The sequence below is a fragment of the Gasterosteus aculeatus genome, chromosome Y, assembly GCF_964276395.1.
Source record: "Gasterosteus aculeatus chromosome Y, fGasAcu3.hap1.1, whole genome shotgun sequence".
Classification (NCBI taxonomy): Eukaryota; Metazoa; Chordata; class Actinopteri; order Perciformes; family Gasterosteidae; genus Gasterosteus; species Gasterosteus aculeatus.
Genome location: NC_135709.1, coordinates 3,826,523 through 3,849,665, shown reverse-complemented (window position 1 = coordinate 3,849,665; position 23,143 = coordinate 3,826,523). Strand labels below are relative to the sequence as shown.

Sequence of the window (23,143 nt, the reverse complement as noted above, 5' to 3'; positions counted from 1 at the left end):
CGGCATCTTTCTCGTAATGTTGATGTTGTTGTTGGTTGTTGTTGGTAGTGGTGAAGAGGTCAAGCGGAAATGGCTGTATCAAAACTAGTTGTAATGAAAACAGCGCCACCTATCGTATCGGATATGACATGCTTTCGGCCAATCATTCAATTTATTCACTGCCATGTATATTGGGATAATAGCACCTCCCCCCGAAAGATAGCATAGTCGGACTAAGCAAAGATTTGAATTATACCATCATGTAAACACACTGAGTGTTACAGCTGATCGGGGAGCAGGGAGAGTTAAGGTTTGTGGTAAAAAGGCTTGTCGAATCCCAGGTGGCGTGATGAAAATCGTTGCTGCCACATGCTCAGAACAGTACTCTGGCACTACTGTGCTGTTTGAGTCCCTTGACTCTGGTCTGCCTGCCAGGGCTGCTTGTTTCTCCTGCTCTCATTGGATTGATCTCTGGTGGGGACGAGTCCGCCTACAGGTGGGAGTCTGACCATCTGGTGTCGTGGTGCAGCCAGAACAACCTGGAGCTCAACGCTCTAAAGACAGTGGAGATGGTTGTGGATTTCCGGAGGAACAGAGCCCCACCCTCCCCCATCACCCTGTGTGACTCCCCCGTCACTATTGTGGATTCCTTCCGTTTCCTGGGCTCCATCATCACCCAGGACCTCAAGTGGGAGCTGAACATCAGCTCCATCATCAAGAAGGCTCAGCAGAGGTTGTTCTTCCTGAGGCAGCTGAAGAAATTCAACCTGCCAAAGACGATGGTCCACTTCTACACGGCCAACATCGAGTCCATCCTCTGCTCCTCCATCACCGTCTGGTACGCTGCAGCCACAGCCAAGGACGAGGGCAGGCTGCAGCGCGTCATCCGCTCTGCAGAGAGGGTGATCGGCTGCCATCTGCCGTCCCTGCAGGACTTGTTCGCTTCCAGGTCTCTGAAGCGAGCTAAAAAGATCGTGGCCGACCCCTCCCACCCCGGACAAAAACTGTTTGTGCCCCTTCCATCTAGCAGGAGGCTGAGGTCCATCAGGACTAAGACTTCCCTCCACACGAACAGTTTCTTCCCGTCAGCAGACGGGCTCATCAACAGAGCCTGGTCCCCCACTGACTGACTCTGATATTCCACCGGTCACTCTCTTTCATACTGCACATGTCACTTTAACTGTCATTTCTCACTCGTCACTTTGTCGTCACTTGTGGTGGCCTGCTTTTGCACTTCCTCGTTTCGGTGCCCGGGACTCCGCTTCCTGACTCACGCGTTGTCGCTTCCATAGAAGACACAATGCTTGTGTTCCATTTTATGTCGTTTATTTAAGTTTTACATTAGGTTGTTTAATTTCAACATGATGTGGACAACGTAAGGTCGAAAGACTGTGCCGATGTCCCGTCCAATACAAAAGCCAGCCCACCGGTGGCCTCAGTCCCACCCCCTCCTCTTATCCGCTGATCCTCATCAGGTGCATCTAATGAATCATACAGAAAGTTATTTCAAATATGAACAAAAATAGATTAAGTGAATACACATAATTCCTACCAACAAAACAAATAGATGATTTGTAACAAAACAGAAAATATGGCTCCAACATCACTCGTCACTTTGTCGTCACTCGTCACTTTGTCACTTATTCGCTAGTGCACTTTATTTTTTAATATTTTTTAACTTTTTAAATATTTTTAATTTTTAACTGTATTCTCTTATTGTATACTAACCCATAGCCTTATTCTACTAACCCATTGCATTAGCATTTCGTTTTATTTTATCACCTGTGCACTGCTGTCTTGTTGCCTATTGTTACACTGTCTACTGTCACGCACCAACTGCCAAGTCAAATTCCTTTAATGTATGACATATTTTGGCAATAAATATTTCCTGATTCCTTATTCCTGGTGTTGGTGGTGCAGGGCACAGCCTACGAACTATTAGCCTGAAGTGAAATCATCATGTAACTATTGATAGTTTTCCTAACCTGAATTTAAACAAAAGTAGTCTCTTGATGGAGAATTTAAAGGAAATCGGCTCATGTATAGTATTTTGAGAGGCTTTAATTTTGGAATAGTACATTAGAATGTCTTGCTTATCCCTGGGTCACAGCTTGGGGATGAACTATGTACTATTAGTCAGAAGTGAAATGATCATGTAACAATTAATAGTTTCCTCGTGATGAAGAATTTGAAGGAAATTGGCCCATGTATGGTATTTTGAGAGGCCTGCTAAATTTGGCACGCTTCTCAGAACTGGTAAAAAATTTGATATTTTGGGGGTTTCGCCCCCAATCTCCGATTGACTTGAAATTTGGTACACACTTGCTCTTGGACATGATCTACAAAAAAGTCAATCATGGTATGCAAATGCGCCTAACTAGATTTTCCGCCATTTTGAATTTTGGCCATTTCTCCTAAACGCCATGTCCGATTGTCACGACATTTTCTCATTATTCATTATTGGGTCAATGTCCCCCTGCCCTATCAATATCGTGTTGATATCTTCTTGTTTTGAGAAGATATGGGCTAATGAACTTCACAAGGGGTGTGGCTTAATCTTGCAAGAGTCATAACTTCCAGATGATTTGGCCTGCCCTCACCAGACTTGTAACACATGTGAACATTGAACCTCTGAACACAACCTGATTTTATGAGAATTCTCTGAAGAATAGAGGGCGCTGCAATTAATCGTTGAAAATCTGCCTTTTTGGCCTATTTTTGGCCTATTTTCATGATTTCCTAGAGTTGTAAAAGACCGAACTCCTCCCAGGGATTAAACTCGATTCTTTTCAAATTCGCGCAGTGTGATCTTGAGGACCTAGGCTCCAAGAATTGCATTTTGCCGGAAGAAATTCCAAACTATGTGTATAGAGAGCACTTTTGAAAAACCACCATTAAGCATGAAAATTGAAGTTGTTTTAACTTGACCATACTTTATCTAATCTGCTCCATATTTCTCATAGAGCATGAACTTCTCACCCTGTAGAAAGTCAAGACCTTAATAATGCTTCAATGTGAATATTATAAGAATCCAATAATCAGTGGCGAGAGGGTGCATCGACAAAGTTGATGCTTGGCCAAGAACAACTAAACCGTTGTAAGTTTTAGAAACAAAAAAAAGTTTTTATTTTGGTGAATTTGTTATTGACATATTTCTGTAAACCTTCAAACTAATTAATAAAAACCTGAATACATGACAAAAAAAGGATCAGTGATGAAATCAAATACTGACATCACAGCTTTGTGATGTCATCTTCTAGACGGACCAATCACTTGGCAGCAACGACAGACAGCTGGTCTCTGATGCGTCCCGGATCAGCTCCACCATCACCGTGGAAACCGGCTCGATGCCCGCCGACGGACATGGGTCCTCCATCTGAAAGACACGGACCTCCTTCAGATGATGCAAACCTCCTCAGATCTCCTCACAATGTGCAAACCTCCTCAGATCTCCTCACAACGTGCAAACCTCCTCAGAACATGGAGACCTCCTCAGATCTCCTCACAACATGGAGGTTACAGGACCTTAGCAGGTGGTTCAGGTTCGGAACTCACCTTGATCTGAACCAGACAGGTCGAAACGGACAACCGACCGACTGAGTCTGATCCGGTCACCATGTTGATTCTCCAGTCCAACTCTTGTAAAGCCTTACACACACACGCACTTGAGGTGAATGTAGAACATGCATCATGACTCACTTTGATCTCGGAGAGCTTCCGTCCTCCACGTCGGACTGAAAAGCATCAGAGACACGAGGGACCTCGTCACAGCCTGCGGTGATATCACATTTGAGCAGCCAATAGGAGCTCCTGCTTTACGGAGGCTGTAGAGGAACGTGAGAGAACCTGTTCTCCAGCAGGATCTTGGTGATGAGATTCTTCAGGCTGGAGTGGAAGGAGTCGGGGAACAGACGGAGGATCTGCTCTGCAGAACCCATGAGAACATGGTGAGAGAGGAGCTGGAGGGAGCGGAGTAGCTGGAGGGAGCACACACACACACACACACATTACTGTTGGGTTATTAAGAACATCAAGGATTCTTTAAGAACTTTCTTCAATCAAGTGTGCGTGTGTGTCTCTTTGTCTGTCTGTCTGTCTGTTTGTGTGTGTGTTACCTAAGCAGCCTGAGCAGTGGAAACGTTCATTATCCCCGCCGTCGTCCTCCAGCCGGCGGTTCGTCGCCCTGTGACTCTCAACACAGATGTCTCTCACTGCATCTTTAGACGGAGCCTCGGGAGACAAGTCAGGTTGCTACTAAGTGAGCAAGTACTAATACCACAGTGTAATACTCTTGTACAAGTACAAAGCATCAGCAAACCATCAAAATGTGCTTACGTAGTACAGTAAAATTACTCATGATGTAGAGTAATAATGACAATAACATATGTAGTATTATGAGTAATGTGTTAAGCACTTTAAAGGGAACTACATGCCAATGGAGCTACAATACTTATTGCATTAGTAATGAAGTTTTGATCACCTGAATGTGTAAGGAAGCGTTTGGATTAATGTAATAAAAAGTACATCACTCTTAGAAAACAGCTAATATTTTAGAGCCTGTAATAATAATAAAATAATAAATAATAAAGAAAAAATCAGGAATAATTAAGTCATAAACTTTTTATAATAAAACAACACTTGTATATGTTAAAAAAAATAAAATTAAAAACTATGTCAAATACACTGTTTAAAGTAATACATGTAAAGCTGAGTGATGCTAGCAGGCTAATTTGAGCTATTTATTAATATTTATATGAGCATACGCTTATGTAAGTAATAACCAAATAGATACATTAGAAGACGTTATCGAACTTCGGCTGAAACCATCCATCCATCCATTGTCAAACCGCTTATCCTGCACACAGGGTCGCGGGGGGGCTGGAGTCCATCCCAGCCAACTTCGGGCGATAGACATGGTACACCCTGGATTGGTCGCCAGCCAATCGCACTTTATAAAGAATCTGTTTAAGATCGATTTTCGGGATCAATACCTTCAGGCGGAGCTGTAAATTGTCAAAATGTTCGCTGGACAAAGCGGCAGCCATGTTGTCATGTGACGTCACCAGAGTATCGCTTGATAAATCTGCTGGCGCTCATAGGAAATGATGTTCAACCGGAAACTACGTGAATAACTACAATTTAATTATGCTTTTCACTTTAATAGAGTCAAAATACTCTAGTAATATTATATGAATAAATAAAATAAAGATACATTTGTTTTAATTAAATAATTACATTACATTATATGTCACTTAGCTGACGCTTTTATCCAAATCGATTTACAATAATAAAACCAGAATAAAGTTTATTGACAAGCAAGTTAATAAATATATTAAAAGAAAAGGTATATTGAAATATAAAAAGATGAGTGTCAAAAACACAGGAGCAATATTTATAGTATAGGTATATTTTAAATATTGAATTAAATATAGGATGTCGATAATTGTTTGTAGTTTTGTCTTCCGGCCAACAGAGGGCCCTGCACGTGCGCCTCGTTTCTTTTCTCAGCTTCCGCCTGTGGATTTAAACTTCCGCCAGAAGTTTATTCGTTCTCTTTTACCAGGCCGATCCAACATGGTGGGTATTTTTCACATGCCTACCTGACTAATCTAAAATAATCCTCGAGTTAAGAGGAGCATTGCTCTTCGGGGATTTTGTTTTTGGGCACCGGATAGGTTAACAAACCTAAATATTGGAGTATTGACGTAAATCCACATTTTATATAGCAGAATTGTAGCGGCGGAGCTGCCGCTCGGGGATGTGGCGCGGTGCAGCTAAATTAAACGTTTCTCATTCCGATTTCTATCGGTTTAATATAGCGGAACAGCATAATATTAATGATGTTGTGTTTCTTAAAACGCCGGCTCTTATAACTGTTACCTGCTAAAATGTATCACCCGCCGTTAGCTTACCTAGAAAATCCGGGTTGTTAACCCCCACCCCCCGGTGGGCTAGCAACCTTTACCGGTGGTTTTAACATCCCGCCGACCGACCGTTTAGTTAACATACCGGGGAAGTGTTTGAAGGCGTGTGGTGGCCATGACGATTCATCCCATCCGAGCAGGTAGTATCGCACCTCCCTGAGGTGTCCCAACTTGCCCCTGCTGTATCAAATGAGACTTGTGTTAAATAGAATCTGCTTCAATCTAAAATTCAAATAGGGAGGTTCGTAAAAATGTTATTAGCTAAAATCTGCAACCAAAATGGTTTCTATGAATGTAAACTGATGACATGACATATTCTCCTTTTCTCAGGGACGAGTCAGGACCAAGACGGTGAAGAAGGCTGCCCGGGTCATCATCGAGAAATACTACACCCGTCTAGGGAGTGACTTCCACACCAACAAGAGGGTGTGTGAGGAGATCGCCATCATCCCTAGCAAGAAGCTACGCAACAAGATTGCTGGGTCAGTTCCTAACATCTGCTCCACATCCTATATCGAATGTGGTCATGGCGTCCTCGTCGTCAGGCCATGGATATGACAGGAAGATAAACTTGAGAGTGTTTCCCGTGTGTGAAGGACTGCCGGCTCAGATCCTGATGCCCTCGGATAGATGGTCCTCCTCAAATCTTCTGTTTTTACCATTACGTCAGGTTTGGAGGTCTCAGACTGGTTGTTAATGTTCCCATCGGACGCTGATGCTCTGAGACTGCTTTTCCATAAATGTGCAGTTTTCTTCATGAAGTCTGGTGTGTGTTCACATGCTTGTGGTTCTGGCTGCAGGTATGTGACGCATCTGATGAAGAGGATTCAGAGGGGTCCAGTAAGAGGAATCTCCATCAAACTGCAGGAGGAGGAGCGAGAGAGGAGGGACAACTACGTTCCAGAGGTCAGTGAACGCACCACAAGCACGTATGTTCAATCAGAACGTAGGGACTTTGACTGGACGGTTTCACCAGTTACTAGAACTGGTGTTGATTGGGAATTTGTGTATGTACTGGTTATTTAACCTGTTCACCCTCTAGGCACCCCAGTCCTCCCTCCCAGATAGACAAAGTATAGTTATATCACTTTTTATCATGGGCATGCCATTTTCGGAGCTGAGAATATGACACATGATATTAATATCCATTAATATGATTCAATGGAAGGGCAAACACTGATCGTGTAGTTTTGTAGGTTGTTAAAAGAATACCTGGTTTGTAATCCTGCTGGCTGGTTTAAGAAAGCTTCTAACGAGATGCAGATTCAAGAACTATGATAAGAAACAATAAATAAATCTGCAGCATTTACCAAGCTGTAAAGTTAAACATCACGTGAGCTGATCTGAGAGCTGCTTTCATGAATGTTTGACAATACATGATTCTGTCACAATGAAGTGAGGTTGTGAGCCTTCAGGTTGACATTTGAGCCCGCTCCATTAATGAGTGCGTGCGTCCTGTATCGAAAGTGGTCATGGCTTCCTCGTCGTCAGGCCATTGATGGGACAGGAAGATCAACTGAGAGCCTTTCCCGTGTGTGAAGGACTGTCAGTTCCTATCAGACCCTGGCGCTCCCGGACAGATGGTCCTCCTCAAATCTGCTGTATTTACCATGAAGTCTGGTGTAGAATCTCAAAGCCGGTCTTTATGTTTATATCAGACCCCAGTGGTCCCCCATGGTTTACAACAGACAGATTCATGTTAGTGTGGAACTGCCCTGCATAGATTTTTTTAATTGCATACTTATTCAGCGCTGGGGGGGGGACGACAACACTGGACTCTGAAGCTGGACTCTCAGGCACTTGTTGCTTTTTCGCAGTTAATCAGTCAGGCTCATTGTAGTACTGCCAACATTTAATTTCTAGTAAAGTAGTGGTCTGATTTATTCAAGTTAAAAACAATAAAATGGTCAAAAGCCCCTAAATATTTGAAGGGCTAATGGTTTGTAGATTATAGATGTGTCTTTCAGCTGGACCTATATGTTCAGTCTTAAGACGTTGCATTCTGGGTCATCTGGGAAAGCTGATTCTATAATGACGATTACCCCCCTCTCACCCTCCTCCAGGTGTCTGCTCTGGACCAGGAGCTCATAGAAGTTGACCCTGATACAAAGGAGATGCTGAAGCTGCTGGTAAGTTTAGAATATATAATTGATATACATATTAATACCACTGGGTAGTAACAGTAAGCAACAACTACATTGAAGAAGACCCTGAGGCAAAGTTTTTTTAATAAGGTGTAAAGTTCTTTGATCACCAAAGAACATTTGAATAGCTGCTTTAACATACGAAGGTAAGCTTGTAAAGGTAAAACATGGTGCCTTCAGGGGAGCTTGTGTTTCTCATCATTCTGTATCGAAAGTGGTCATGGCGTCCTTGTCGTCAGGCCATTGATAGGACAGGAAGATCACCTCGAGAGCCTTTCCCGTGTGTGAAGGACTGTCGATTCCTATCAGACCCTGATGCTCTCGGACAGATGGTCCTCCTTTAATCTGCTGTTTTTACTATGAAGTCTGGTGTAAAGTCTCTGCGTCTATTGGTCCTGGTACAGTGTGTCCACAATGTTCTCAGACCCATTCTCCCTCTGCTCCTCAGGACTTCGGCGGTCTGTCCAACTTGCAGGTGACTCAACCCACTGTCGGCATGAACTTCAAGCAGCCACGAGGAGTCTAGACTGTAAAGTACCGTCCTAATAAAAAAAAACTTTGGGGACAAAAAGCAGCCGACTCCTGCCTTTTATATCATTTAAAGCAGTGGTCCCCAACCACCGGCCCACGGACTGGTACCGGTCTGTGGGCCGTTTGGTGCCGGGCCGCACCACGGGAAGCTTATGTATATATATATTTTTTTAAAGGTTGGGGACCACTGATCTAAAGAATAAATACACATAACCCTCTCTAGAAAATAGACCTTGATTATTGATCAAATATCCAGTTATCTCCTCACAGAGGGTGATCCTGGCTTCAATCCCCTAGCCCAGCGGTTCCCAAACTCAAGAATTCTGCGGCCCACTTTGAAATCTGAAAATCTTTCGCGGCCCACCCAAACCTTTAATCACAACTCTGATCAAAACATAATGATTAAATGTCCGTAAGAATTTAACCAAAATCAAACATCCGCGAGCAGAAGTTCGTCTCCGCGAGGTATTTGATAACTTTCGCGTTGCTCGCGAGGAGAATCTCTGCTCGCGCTCGAAGGAGTTTTCTACGCGCTCGCTGTTGTTCTTATTGACAGTAAGGTGGAGACGGTGCTTTCAGGGTCCGATTGATGCTGCGAGGTGCGTCCGCCCCCTCGCCATCCACGCCTTAAATCTTCAGCTCCTTTTAGAATAACTTATTTTCCCCGTTAAGATGGTTCAGCTACTGTAAAGAAAAGGGCACCGTCTCTCGCTCTTTAATCTCATGAAGTGCTCGGCGAGAACGACAGCTTTGTTTCTCCGACGCGCCCTGAAACAAGCTCCATATCTCACGCGCTTGAGCGCCGCTCAGCATCTCGCCGTCGTAGACCGAGCTTTGGCATGTTTGGCAGAGCGCCTTGAGCGCCGTGTACAACCAGTATGGATCAACCGATTAACCAATTGATCCATGTATATAAGGCGCTCCGGATTATAAGGCACGTTTTTGAGAAAATTAAAGCCTTTTAAGTGTGCCTTGGAGTGCGGAAAATGCGGAATATTTACTTTAATACTACAAGAGGGCGCCCCGTTTGTTGAACAACGACAGGCGGACAAGAGCAGCCGTTTCGAGCGAGAGCCTTATTGTTTTATTAATCTGTCCGTTTAAATTGTTTGTGCTGCATCAACTAATGTTTCACATAACTAATGTGCCGCATCATAAATATTTTTATATTAATTTCAAACTTTTAAAAATTAACTTTATTCATTGTAAATGACCTCTCGCGGCCCACACTTTGGGCTTGCTGCCCTAGCCCAAGGAATTATATATATACCACATTACTTTACATCCAATAAGTACTAAAACGGAATACCATGTATTTAATAAAGTACTTGGTATTCCCCAGGTACTTCATTTTTACCTCATAAAATAAACTAATTTCATACAAATGAACAAAATACTTTCAAATGAATAAAAAAAATAATTCGTGATTTCAAAGCCTTGTCCAGCTGTTTACTGATGTTTGTCATGTTTAATGAAGAGAGAAAAACAGATGCAGACAGGAAGTTAAGTTAAAGGCAGTTTTACTGTTCTACAAATTAGACAAGTTCACCTGTTTTGTTTGATATACAATTATTGAAATGAAAGGTATGCCTTAAGTTGAGCTGCATGACAGTCTGGTGAGGTTTATTGTGGTATATTATATACCACATGCTTCAACTGAAAATATTGTTATTTATTTATATCATTTATTATTTTTAATTTATTATATATATATCATTTATTATTTTTATTTTCATAAAGAATCAGGAGGTTGCTTGCCCTTTTGTTTTGGTTTGTTTTGTTTTGAGCACCTGCCCCCCAAAATGTCTGTGCACGTGCCTGACTGTACCTTTATATTTACACCATAAAATTCCACAATACCATGCAGATCGTATCTCTATTTCTTTGTGTTTATCTGCCACACGTTGACCGGTCCATGAGATGAAAAGGGTTGGGGACTTCTGATCCAAAAAACAGCTTGATTTAGAGGTGCAAATGTCATCTCTGAGTAGTAAATAAATTAGACATGTGACTTAAAATCAGTGAGAAAGTGTCAAGTAAATGTAGGTTTCTGCTAAATGTAACTGACTGTACATGCACACACCCACACATCTGTTATGTAACAGCACAACGCCGTCCCTCCGGTCTCCTGACCTCTCGAGAGGTGGGACCGTTGTGTCTCTATGGTAACCAGGTTGACCCCGCCCCTCGATAGGAAATCTATGTAATTGCAGGTTTTTCTTCTTGTACTCCCTGATTGACTCTTTCAGGTTCTTGTCCTCTGATTGGCCAGCCAGCAGGACAACTCTCCACATCTGGAGGAACAAGAAATAGAATGGTAATATAATGCCCAGATGTGTATGACTACCAGATGTGTATGACTCCCAGATGTGTATGGACCTGTTATATATACTGTGTATTTATCAAAAATGTCATTGATTGTCAGTTCCTGTTTTTTTCATCTTTTCTGTGGTTCATTAATAACTTTTTTTTTCTCGGTTCCTCAAGGAACCCTTTGTGAACCTTTGGGGGTTTATCCAGGTCTTAATGTTCCTTGTGGAACCAGAAACGGTTCTTCTGTGGCATCGCTCTGAAGAACCGCTGTAATATTCACACATCCGCTCCAGCTGTATTTCAAGTATTTCTTGATCACGATATTGTGACTATTACGTTCCCGTCTTTGTGTGAGGATTTTAGAAACATGTTTTTTGTTGGTATGAAATGGTACTTTTGCGTGTACTCTGTGGTACTTTGTAGTGATTCTGTAGAGGTCAAGGGTTAATCGGGTCAGGTGGGCTTACCTGTGAGTGTGTGCGTGATAAAGGGTGTGTCTGCAGCGAGGCCGGGGGAGGAGTTGGCAGGGACAAGGACACAACCGGGAGGGAAGGCTTTCTCCACCACTTCAACACGCCAAGACACGCCAAGAGAGGGGACAGATGTTTTGAGATATTTACCATGGAAAGAGTTAGGTTCCTCCAGAAACTGCTTCAAACTCAGACTCTCCCCGTTTACCTGCAGTCAGACAGGAAGTCACATCACACAAACAGGAGCTACCAATCTACAAACCTGCAGGTGAGTGAAGATTCTCCGGAGGACATCGTAGACGCTGTCTCTGGACAGCAGGGACACAAACAGGAAGTAGTGCTCTGGTGAGGTGGTTAGCACCCAAGGTCTCGGGTTCAAAGCCTCCAGCGCCTTTCTGGGAGGAGTCTCCGGGCTTCCTCCCTCAGGCCACACACATGTTGTGGGGTTGAATGGTGACTAACTCTCCTGTAGGGCAGTGAATGGGTGAATGGTGTTTTTCTTTGTCGGCTCTGCCCAGTGAGCACAAGACGTAATTTCAACGTTGAAATATGGTTGAAATCGGGTTGAAATGAGGTCTGAACGTCTAAGACCTCATTTCAACGTCTTTTCAACCGGCTAAAAATGGGATAAAACATCAACGTGCCAGAAAACATCAATTTGTTGACAAATGTGTCATGATGTAACGTAAGGTTGAAAGAGAGACGATATTAACGTTAAGATTTTCATAATAATTAATGAACTGGTCGGCGAAATTTGGTCTACGCGAAGACGTGATTTCAACGTATTTAATATTTCACTTAAAACATTATAAATATGAAACTACGGACTGCGTGCTGCTAATAAGATGCGTTTAAGACATAATAATGCGGGCAGGTTCAAACATTACTTGTAAACACGTAACTCCGCTCACATCTGTAACGCGCATGCGCGAGTTCTTAGACGCCTGCAGAGCTCCGAGCGGACGAGGCGAAGTTACGGCAGCAGAGCGACATGAACGGGCTGATAGAACCACGACTACCGGCTCCACTGCTCTGTAAGTACGCGAGTGTTTGAATGAAGCACACATGGAACTATAACCGGGTGTTTTACTTCTGCTGCCCACCCGATACGGGAAAGACGGCCCTTTTTGTTAAGCTAGTTAGCGTTAGCGCAGGTAGTTTGCTAGTTAGCATGCTAGCGTGCAGCATGATGACCTGGACCAAAAGTAAACATCCCAGAATATTTTTCGTGTGTTTGGTGTTACTAATGCGTTAGGTTGTTGCTGTACCCATAAATATTATTGCATTTCACATTGAAAATACGTTTTTAAAGCAATGGGGGCTAAATACAGATTGCAAGGGTGAAGGGCTGAATTCAACAAGTTGTGCTCTGTAAACAAGAGGGCCAACACATTGTAAGTTACTGCTGCTTAAAGCATGATACTGTGTAATATACCTGGAAATGTTACTCCAGAAATACCATAAGTTGCAGATGAATTGTTATCTTGTTGATAATGTAATGTGTGTGAAGTGAACAATCTATAAATGAGGGTTCTAACACACCTGCTGCTGTTATTATTACTAGTTTATTACTGTCATCATAAACCCAAATGACCAACTTTGCCTTTGTGCTTTCCCTCCTCACAGGTTTCTGTGGGTGGTGGTTGCATCTGATGGAGGTTACGTCTGATGATGGTTGTCCCTGCACTGGTCCTGCCTTACCCCTGGCTTAGTAATCCACAATATTAGAATCATTTCTGTCGTAGGAATTGGATGTACTGTACATCTTTAAATTGTTCATACTCTACACACCTACTGCCTTGCTGTTTTCTCCTCAGGTTTCTCCTGGTTGAAGGTTTTTTACATTTTGGGGGTTTTGGGACAGGATGTTGCATGTTTACAGATTGCAAAGCTGAACAAAATAAAATGATTTGAATTGAATAAACACGTTGACCAGAGAAATCTGCAATTGAGGGCTGTTCTCTGCACTCTGACTCCCTTTACACAAAGAATCCTCAAGTGAGGATGAGGGAGATGCAGCTGATTTCAGGTATACTATCCCAACTCAAGTGACTCACAGCCACATCTTGTTACAGAATCTAAAAATGAAGTTCCAATGATTCAGAAAAATGGTCTACAAACACAGAATTGTTGTTGTTGAACACAGAAATGTTGTTTCTGCACTTTTAAATCCATAGTTAATTTCCCTGAAATATATATTTTATTTTTGTATTTTTAATTAGGAAAAGTGTTATATGTATAGTGTTATATTTATAATAAATGCAAATTAATAAAATAATGTGTTTGTCCTTGTTAAGGGCTGTTAACATGACAACTGTGACTAAGTATGTAACTTGTACGTTTCCAGCGAGCAATTTATCCGTTGAAACAACGTTTAAAAGACGTCTATGGCCCGACGTTGAAAAGAGGTTGCAAATTGGTTCAAAAGTGAAAGTTGTTTCAACGTCTATTCATAGACGTTGAAAAGACGTTTACGTTTAGACCACATTTCAACCAGCGAGCATTTCAACGTTGAAAAGACGTTTAAAAGACGTCTATGGGCCGACGTTGAAAAGACGTTGCAAAATGTTTTAAAAGTGAAAGTTGTTTCAACGTCTATTCGTAGACGTTGAAAAGACGTTCGCGTATAGACCTGTTTTCAACGTGATTTATAATATCGGTGGTAAACTTACAAATGTGGACGTAGTTTCTTTTTAAACCTCTAAAATAATGATATAGCACAGAAGAGAGGACGAAATATTACCGTATTAAAAAATCACGTTGAAATGTGGTCTAAACATAGACGTCTTTCCAACGTCTACGAATAGACGTTGAAACAACTTTCACTTTTAAAGCATTTTGCAACGTCTTTTCAACGTCGGGCATAGACGTCTTTTAAACGTCTTTTCAACCAAAAAATGCTCACTGGGTGTCACTGACTAAAGACCAATCCAGTGGACCCCGTCTCTCCCACAATGCCAGCTGGGATTGACGCAGACAAAAGCATCCCCTGATTTACTTCGAATGTGTGTATACATAAATTTGATGTATCCCAGTGAGCACAAGACGTAATTTCAACGTTGAAATACGGTTGAAATCGGATTTAAATGAGGTCTGAACGTCTAAGACCTCATTTCAACGTCTTTTCAACCGTCTAAAAATGGGATGAAACATCAACGTGCCAGAAAACGTTAATTTGTTGATAAATGTGTCATGTTGTAACGTAAGGTTGAAAGAGAGACGATATTAACGTTAAGATTTTCAGAATAATTAATGAACTGGTCGGCGAAATTTCGTCTACGCGAAGACGTAATTTCAACGTATTTACTATTTCGCTTAAAACGTCATAAATATGAAACTACGGACTGCGTGCTGTTAATAAGATGCGTTTAAGACATAATAATGCGGGCAGGTTCAAACATTACTTGTAAACACGTAACTCCGCTCACATCTGTAACGCGCATGCGCGAGTTCTTAGACGCCTGCAGAGCTCCGACCGGACGCAGCACGAGGCGAAGTTACGGCAGCAGAGCGACATGAACGGGCTGATAGAACCACGACTACCGGCTCCACTGCTCTGTAAGTACGCGAGTGTTTGGATGAAGCACACCTGGAACTATAACCGGGTGTTTTACTTGTGCTGCCGACTCGATACAGGAAAGACGGCCCTTTTTGTTAAGCTTGTTAGCGTTAGCGCAGGTAGTTTGCTAGTTAGCATGCTAGCTTGCAGCATGCTAGCGTGCAGCATGATGACCTGGACCAAAAGTAAACATCCCAGAATATTTTTCGTGTGTTTGGTGTTACTAATGCGTTAGATTGTTGCTGTACCCATAAATATTATTGCATTTCACATTGAAAATACGTTTTTAAAGCAATGGGGGCTAAATACAGATTGCAAGGGTGAAGGGCTGAATTCAACAAGTTGTGCTCTGTAAACAAGAGGGACAACACATTGTAAGTTACTGCTGCTTAAAGCATGATACTGTGTAATATACCTGGACAAGTTACTCCAGAAATACCATATGTTGCAGATGAATTGTTATCTTGTTTATAATGTAATAAGTAAACCATCTATAAATGAGGGTTCTAACACACCTGCTGCTGTTATTATTATTAGTTTATTACTGTCATCATAAACCCAAATGACCAACTTTGCCTTTGTGCTTTCCCTCCTCACAGGTTTCTGTGGGTGGTGGTTGCATCTGATGGAGGTTACGTCTGATGATGGTTGTCCCTGCACTGGTCCTGCCTTACCCCTGGCTTAGTAATCCACAATATTAGAATCATTTCTGTTGTAGGAATCGGATGTACTGTACATCTTTTAAGTTGTTCACACCTTCTTCCCTATTGTTTTCCCCTCAGGTTTCTCCAGGTTGAAGGTTTTTTACATTTTGCATTTTTTGGTTGAAAAGACGTTTAAAAGACTTCTATGCTCGACGTTGAAAAGACGTTGCAAAATGCTTTAAAAGTGAAAGTTGTTTTAACGTCTATTCGTAGACGTTGAAAAGACGTCTATGTTTAGACCACATTTCAACGTGATTTTTTAATACGGTAATATTTCGTCTTCTCTTGTGTGCTATATCATTATTTTAGAGGTTTAAAAAGAAACTACGTCCACATTTGTAAGTTTACCACCGATATTATAAATCACGTTGAAAACGGGTCTATACGCGAACGTCTTTTCAACGTCTACGAATAGACGTTGAAACAACTTTCACTTTTAAACCAATTTGTAACCTCTTTTCAACGTCGGGCCATAGACGTCTTTTAAACGTTGTTTCAACGGATAAATTGCTCGATGGAAACGTACAAGTTACATACTTAGTCACAGTTGTCATGTTAACATCCCGTAACAAGGACAAACACATTATTTTATTGATTTGTATTTATTATAAATATAACACTATACATATAACAGCACTTTTTCTAATTAAAAACAATACAGAAATAAAATATATTTTTCAGGAAAATAAATTATGGAATTAAAAGTGCAGAAACAACATTTCTTTGTTCAACAATTCTGTGTTTGTAGACCATTTTTCTGAATCATTGGAACGTCATTATAGATTCTGAAACAAGATGTGCCTCACTTGAGTTGGGATAGTATACCTGAAATCAGCTGCATCTCCCTCGTCATCAGACGTAATCTCCATCAGATGCAACCACCACCCGCAGAAACCAGTAAGGAGGGAAAGCACAAAGGCAAAGTTGGTAATTTGGGTTTATGATGACAGTAATAAACTAATAATAATAACAGCAGCAGGTAATGAGGAACACTAATTTATAGATGGTTTACTTATTACATTATAAACAAGATAACAATTCATCTGCAACTTATGGTATTTCTGGAGTAACATTTTCAGGTATATCACACAGTACCATGATTTAAGCAGCAGTAACTTACAATGTTTCGGCCTCTTGTTTACAGAGCACAACTTGTTGAATTCAGCCCTTCACCCTTGCAATGCAACTTAGCCACCATTGCTTTAAAAACGTATTTTCAATGTGAAATGCAATAACATGTATGGGTACAGCAACAACCTAACGCATTAGTAACACCAAACATACGAAAAATATTCTGGGACGTTTACTTTTGGTCCAGGTCATCATGCTGCACGCTAGCATGCTGCAAGCTAGCATGCTAACTAGCAAACTACCTGCGCTAACGCTAACTAGCTTAACAAAAAGGACCGTCTTTCCCGTATCGGGTGGGCAGCACAAGTAAAACACCCGGTTATAGTTCCATGTGTGCTTCATCCAAACACTCGCGTACTTACAGAGCAGTGGAGCCGGTAGTCGTGGTTCTATCAGCCCGTTCATGTCGCTCTGCTGCCGTAACTTCGCCTCGTCCGCTCGGAGCTCTGCAGGCGTCTAAGAACTCGCGCATGCGCGTTACAGATGTGAGCGGAGTCACGTGTTTACAAGTAATGTTTGAACCTGCCCGCATTATTATGTCTTAAACGCATCTTATTAACAGCACGCAGTCCGTAGTTTCATATTTATGACGTTTTAAGTTAAATATTAAATACGTTGAAATCACGTCTTCGCGTAGACCAAATTTCGCCGACCAGTTCATTAATTATTATGAAAATCTTAACGTTAATATCGTCTATCGTTCAACCTTACGTTACAACATGACACATTTATCAACAAATTGACGTTTTCTGGCACGTTGGTGTTTCATCCCATTTTTAGCCGGTTGAAAAGACGTTGAAATGAGGTCTTAGACGTTCAGACCTCATTTCAACCCGATTTCAACCATATTTCAACGTTGAAATTACGTCTTGTGCTCACTGGGATACATTAGAAATGTGATTTTAGAGTCAGAGTGGAGGGCGCTTCTTTCTCTCACCTTGATGTCTTTACCAAACAGGTTGGCGTAGAAACAGAGGAAGTTCCTGGAGATGTAGAGTCTCCCCTGCAGAATGATGTCTCGTTGCAACGCACACAAATATATTACAGAAGAAGAAGAAGCAGGTACACAGGTGATGAGACTAGAAGAGACACCCTGTCTCTGATCAAATGGTCTTATCAGGACAAGTGATACAGAAGGTCAGAGACAGGCGAGAGACAGGGTAGGGACAGGGTTCTCACCTTTCATGAGGATCTCGTCCTTGGGGACGGTCTGGAACAGTTTGTGGCACTGGGAGTTGTACTTTCTGACCTGTCTGTGAAGACAGCCACATGTTCCTGTGATCATACGGTTCAAATCAATTTAACTTTATATGTTCACTTCCTGTCACTGCCCCCTTGACCAGGTGATTATTTTAAACATAACTACTTCTCAGATGATTTATCTGGTTGAATAAAATAAATATAAATACATTTACATAAATACAAAGGTTTATAAATATGAATCAATAAACTTGCTGATTTTTAGCCACCGAACTGCTCCAGAGATATAGAAAATAACCCTTTCACATTAAAAGCATTCCTCACATTAAATGTTTTTCATTTTTATTTCGAAGAAGCATTTTTAGTGAAAGGTTAAATAATGTGATTATATTCAGACTTATAATAATAATGTCAATTTGTTAAATAACGTCTGTCATTGTTCTTTTGTAATACATTTAAGGCTTTCTGTCATAAAACACCACGTATTCTCATTTATTAAAGTACTCATCACATCTTTTGTTTAATTTCCAATAAAATGTCTCATTAAAATCACAAAGCTGCTCATATCTCATAATGAAGAAACTTAATACATTCCACTTCTCTCCCTCTGAAGAGGAAATATTTTACTTTTGCCTGGAGGCCTTCATCTGTCAGTTTTATTAACGGTTACAGAGTAAGATTATTACACCAGTGATGTTTAGTATTTAGTATCTGACGAGTGGTTTTATTCACTATTAATTATATTAATGATCTGATGAATCTGGTTGTTGAGCTTATTTCTGTTTTGTGGTCCGATTGTGGATATTGTCCTATTACCAATAATAATAATAATGATCCCAATATGCCAGATGTTTTCTCTTATTCTGGAGGGGTTGATCAATAATGGAGAATTTTACTTACTGGGATAGTTTTGGTTGGAATATTGTTTCTTGCGTATTGTTCTGGTTCCTGCTCAGAGGTTACATCATCTAAATACTCCTGCGCGCCTTTATTCTCTCTGAGACTTCCTGACTTCCTGTTTCCTGTGTGAAGCAACAAAGACTGCAACAACAGAAACGCGGAAGCTTGACGCCGGGCCTCTAAAGAAAGATTTAATCTGTCCTTTAAACCTGGCGGAGGAATTGATGATACTAAAATCCTCTGAATATGAAACCCAGAGTTCTTATTTGATAATGATAAATATTGTATGTTTTACTGGACTACCTTTGTCTGTCAGCTTCATTTTGTTTTACAGATTATTAAAAGAAAATGAACCAAAGTCATCTTGGATGTTTGTTCTATAATATCATATTAAAATGATTCCCCCTTTACCAGACGAACACATGAATATATGGATAATTACAACACAAGAGTATAAATCATTCTGCATTAATATCACCTAAATCTTTTGTAAATTTTACTTAAATGAAAAGATTTTTCAGTTTTTTTGTTTTCACCACATTTACACATGTAAATGTAATTAATAGATGTAGTAGAAGTACAACCATAAAGCTTTGTTTACTTCAAGTGCTCACAAAAGAAAAGTTTTCTTTGCAAATAATTAAATGAATAAATGATGAAAAGTATTAAGACAAAAGGGAGTCTGTGTCATTCTTAGATATTTAGATTTAATCTGTTGACTCAAATGTCTGATGTAACTTTGTGTGTCTCTAGAAACTCACACACTCTGTGTATGTGTGTGTGTTTGAGACTCACTGATCCTTTGTAACACTTCATAGTCGATCAGCTGCAGCCTAAAGAATGCAAACTTTAAGACATTAAATGTCTCCTCATCAAGACACATCTCGTGGCATCACACCTCATCCCGTGACATATGAACAAAAAGTCAGTTTAATAAAAAACAGTGTAAAGAGCTTCAACTCAACTGCTCACACACACACTTTGTACTAAGTGCTATGACTCAACTACCGAGTACTGTGCAAAGTACCAAATTAAGTACTTTCCCTCCACTATCATTGTGCAGGCATGAAAACAGGTCAAGTGTGAAAAGGGTGACAAGGATATTACCCCTCTAGGGCAGGGTTTTTTAACTGATTTTGTCCCAGAGATAATTTTTTGCGCACCGACGAGGGGGGGGATTGACAACAACTAATAGGGGACAAGTCATTAAATACTATATTGCATTGCATATCATGTGTGCTGGTCAACTATTTTTGCGTAGTTTAGAGTGACAAATCGTACCAGCGTACTTTGAAGTCAAAATGCGTCTCGGGTTGGCAGGTTTGCTTATTGAACAGTGGACCACTTTACCTTCTACCTTGTCAGTCCCCTCACCTCAAAATCTACCTCCTCAAAAACGGTAGCGTTAGCTAACGAAGCTTAAGCTAGCTGGCCAACGTCGCGTTCTCTCCCGCTGTGTTTAATGACTCAATTCATCAAGCTGTAGCTAACGTTAGCTAAGTCTATGTCAACAAAGCTCCTGGGTAACTTAACTTAGATATACCAGAAAATATTAAAATTATTGACACCATCACTCACCGTGTTCGCAATTCACTGAATATGAATACCCCCCCAAAAAAACTCATCGAATCTACACAATTCACGTAGATAACCTATTTTGGTTTCAAAACGGCGAATTTCGGCGAAAGGTGCGGGATTTTCATGTCTGATTACGATCTGTGTAAAAAAATGGATCGGGCTAGAAGTAAAAACTCCCATCAGCCACTTGTGTTCGTTAGATCCACTGGAGCATGGATTGTTTGTGTGTGTGTGTGTGTCCCAGTGGACAATCACTCCTTTCACACACTCACAAGACATATAAAGGAACTAATTATGCAAACATTTTGAGTTGGAAAGCAGAAAGTGGAGTACACAGAAAGACATTTTTTAGATGTTTGATATGTTACTAAGTAATGCTGAACAAACAAAGTTTAAAGTTAGAAACTTTACGATAAATATTGTTTCACTGATTATTTGTGAATTCAATGTTAATCAAAGCTGCAAGCACCGATGAACGGGCCTTTGCCTCCCCTTGCATGTCGGGGGGAATGCCCAAAGGACGGACAGCGGTCAGCCGGACACGCGGTCAAATCCCACACCCAGTGATGGGCAAAGACCTGCAAAAAGTCATTGAAATATGTAGGATCACGTCCATTCCGGAGCCAGTACAGAGAAGCTACTAGAGGAGTAATATGATCCCTTTTCTTAGTTTTAGTTAATGACCATGCTGCAGCCTTCTGAATCAACTGGAGAGGCTCAAGAGACTTATGAGAGCAGCCTGATAACACAGAAATGCAGTAATCTAGTCTAGAAGTAACAAATGCACAAAAAAACCCCTCTGCATCACTTTGAGAGGACATTCCTGATTTTTAATACATCATGTTGATGGAAAATGAAAAGTATAAATGGAATTAGAAGCATGCAGATACAAATATCTAAAATCACTGTATAATTAGAGAGTCTGCCTCACCTCAGCACTGACGGCAGGTGGTGGTAAAGGAGGAATAACTCACCAAGCAACTGCTCCTGTCCCTCAATGGCGATCATCGGAACTCCTGCAGACGCCAGGATGGAAGCTGCAGGTGGCAACTCAGCGTTGGGATGGTGGGGGTCCATGACGAAGATGAGAGGACAATACCTTCTCAGCGAGGAGGGTTGCAATCTCAATGTGGGAGAAAGAGTCCTCATCAGAGTAAATAATGTACAAAACATTTCTTATCAAATAACTATAAATCATGTTATGCTATGTAGCTTAGTTATAGTTAGTTAGTTATAGGACAATCAGACGAATGATGGAAGGTGTGAACCTTATTCTATGAATCTACACTCACAGCACTGTTTCCCCTCACCATTATACAGCCCGCTGAGCTCAGCACTAAAATAAAGGCGATTCATTGTGTCCAACATTTATATAGTATTCAGTATAACATTCAGCAGTAAGCAGGACAGCATTAAAAGAGAATAGCATTGGCATTATTATCAGGGCAATCAATATCACATTTTCTAATTCATTAATCACGGTTAAAAATATGTTTTTCTTCTCAAGACTAAATCTTATAAATTAACGAGTATTCACTTCAGACAGCGTGTTGTTAATGTATCGGTCTGTCCATCGCATGATAAAAGCTTATCGAGCCAGTCATATCCGTTTCTCAAGTGCAAACAGTCTGTTTTTATTTTAACTTCCTCTATTGAAGTGAATGACATCGGACGGGTGGAGTGGCTGTTCCCTTCTCCACTTTGTTGTACGTTCGGCCACGGGGGTGCTGACTGGAGGCAGCCATCTTGGCTAACGTTAAGATAAAATGGGAAACAGTACTGTTTTGCTAACTGCTCCGGTTTATCGGTTACCTCTCAGTGTGCTTACCACAGCGGATATCGTTGTATTTCTGAGTCCCTTCGTGGTCGCCAGTGTTAACCTTTCCTGCCTGTCCGTCTCTGACCGTAGTTGGAGACTGCAGGGGAGACTTCGTTCTCTGCTCCAGGGCCAAAGTATTGCCTGTTGGTAACTTTGGGGTTAATTCCCTTCACTTTCGTTCCTCTTGCCGGTTAGTGAATAAAGGCCTGCCGCATGCTTTCTTTGAGGATTTTATTGATGAACACTGAGTAACACCGTTACGGTACATGGGTTTCTCCGGTCGCTACGTCCACACAAAACATAAACAACAACAAAAAACCCTGCTCCTTCTCGCTCTCTCTCGCTCGCTCGCTCATACCCGCTCCGTACGTGCTGCTCTTAAAGGGCCCCCACCATATTACAACACATGGGACAATTTCCTTCAAATTCTCCATCACGAGACTGCTTTTGGTCAATTTCAGGTTAGAATTAAAAGGAAACTATTAATTGTTACATAATCATTTCACTTCAGACTAATAGTATACATCCCCAAGGTGCCACGCAGGGATAAGCAGGATATTCTGATTTAGTATTCCAAAATAAAGGCCTCTCAAAATACCATACAAGAGCCAAAATATCAATTACAAGACTACATCTGGTCATTTTCAGATTACATTTAAAAGGAAAAGATCAATAGTTACACAGTATTTCCACTTCAGGTATAGAGTACACATCCATAAGATGTGACTCAGCAATAACCAGGACATTATGATGTACTATTTCAAAATAAAAGCCTCTCTAAATACCACCTTCGTTTTTTACTGGATACTAGAAAATTTGACTTCAAGTTACCAGTAGGTGGCGCTATGACTTGATTCAACTTTGCATCTCTTCAGGCCCAGAGGGTCATCA

General features: G+C 41.1%; 2 protein-coding genes, 2 long non-coding RNA genes and 2 other non-coding genes across 11 annotated transcripts; 4 read left to right on the top strand and 2 right to left on the bottom strand.

The window, feature by feature from the left end:
* Positions 1-1,293: 1,293 nt before the first annotated feature.
* On the bottom strand, positions 1,294-6,108 carry LOC144390876 (COMM domain-containing protein 9-like). 5 transcript variants are annotated; one of them, XM_078097354.1, is made up of 6 exons: positions 4,971-5,107; positions 4,095-4,209; positions 3,826-3,956; positions 3,679-3,751; positions 3,212-3,355; positions 1,294-1,460 (listed from the first exon to the last, which is right to left on the bottom strand). In XM_078097354.1, exons 1-5 carry the CDS (start codon positions 5,022-5,024, stop codon positions 3,249-3,251), a joined length of 480 nt encoding a protein of 159 aa, XP_077953480.1. In that variant the 5' UTR covers positions 5,025-5,107; the 3' UTR covers positions 1,294-1,460; positions 3,212-3,248. The 5 variants fall into 5 exon arrangements, with proteins under 5 accessions (XP_077953480.1, XP_077953482.1, XP_077953483.1 ...); XM_078097356.1 differs by having other exon boundaries at positions 3,679-3,713; positions 4,971-5,088; XM_078097357.1 differs by lacking the exons at positions 1,294-1,460; positions 4,971-5,107 and adding an exon at positions 5,989-6,108 and having other exon boundaries at positions 3,078-3,355; positions 3,679-3,713.
* Positions 5,457-8,618, top strand: LOC120812476 (small ribosomal subunit protein eS17). The gene is made up of 5 exons (XM_040168488.2): positions 5,457-5,556; positions 6,234-6,385; positions 6,704-6,809; positions 7,967-8,032; positions 8,496-8,618. The coding sequence occupies exons 1-5, from the start codon at positions 5,554-5,556 to the stop codon at positions 8,571-8,573; spliced, it is 405 nt and encodes a 134-aa protein (XP_040024422.1). The 5' UTR covers positions 5,457-5,553; the 3' UTR covers positions 8,574-8,618.
* On the top strand, positions 7,357-7,482 carry LOC120812914 (small nucleolar RNA SNORA71). Its single transcript, XR_005710762.1, has one exon. It is a non-coding gene; the product is annotated as a small nucleolar RNA SNORA71 (small nucleolar RNA).
* On the top strand, positions 8,249-8,375 carry LOC120812913 (small nucleolar RNA SNORA71). Its single transcript, XR_005710761.2, has one exon. It is a non-coding gene; the product is annotated as a small nucleolar RNA SNORA71 (small nucleolar RNA).
* Positions 8,619-10,446: 1,828 nt separating the features above from the next.
* LOC120812475 (uncharacterized) lies at positions 10,447-22,639 on the bottom strand. 2 transcript variants are annotated; one of them, XR_013454678.1, is made up of 8 exons: positions 22,262-22,639; positions 21,408-21,556; positions 18,856-21,011; positions 17,935-18,008; positions 17,693-17,758; positions 11,624-11,827; positions 11,359-11,457; positions 10,756-10,872 (listed from the first exon to the last, which is right to left on the bottom strand). It is a non-coding gene; the product is annotated as an uncharacterized LOC120812475 (long non-coding RNA). The 2 variants fall into 2 exon arrangements; XR_013454679.1 differs by lacking the exon at positions 18,856-21,011 and having other exon boundaries at positions 10,447-10,872; positions 22,262-22,623.
* LOC144390880 (uncharacterized) lies at positions 11,871-13,636 on the top strand. Its single transcript, XR_013454682.1, has 2 exons — positions 11,871-12,395; positions 12,988-13,636. It is a non-coding gene; the product is annotated as an uncharacterized LOC144390880 (long non-coding RNA).
* Positions 22,640-23,143: the final 504 nt, after the last annotated feature.

Excerpts from the sequence above, each read along its gene's own strand:
- LOC144390876 (XM_078097354.1), bottom strand. The coding sequence starts at position 5,024 with ATGGCTGCCGCTTTGTCCAGCGAACATTTTGACAATTTACAGCTCCGC. Across the intron at positions 4,210-4,970 it reads ATTTACAGCTCCGCCTGAAG|GCTCCGTCTAAAGATGCAGT; the intron begins GTATTGATCCCG and ends TTGTCTCCCGAG. Across the intron at positions 3,752-3,825 it reads AAGATCCTGCTGGAGAACAG|GCTGTGACGAGGTCCCTCGT; the intron begins GTTCTCTCACGT and ends ATATCACCGCAG.
- LOC120812476 (XM_040168488.2), top strand. Across the intron at positions 6,810-7,966 it reads GGGACAACTACGTTCCAGAG|GTGTCTGCTCTGGACCAGGA; the intron begins GTCAGTGAACGC and ends ACCCTCCTCCAG. Across the intron at positions 8,033-8,495 it reads AGGAGATGCTGAAGCTGCTG|GACTTCGGCGGTCTGTCCAA; the intron begins GTAAGTTTAGAA and ends TCTGCTCCTCAG.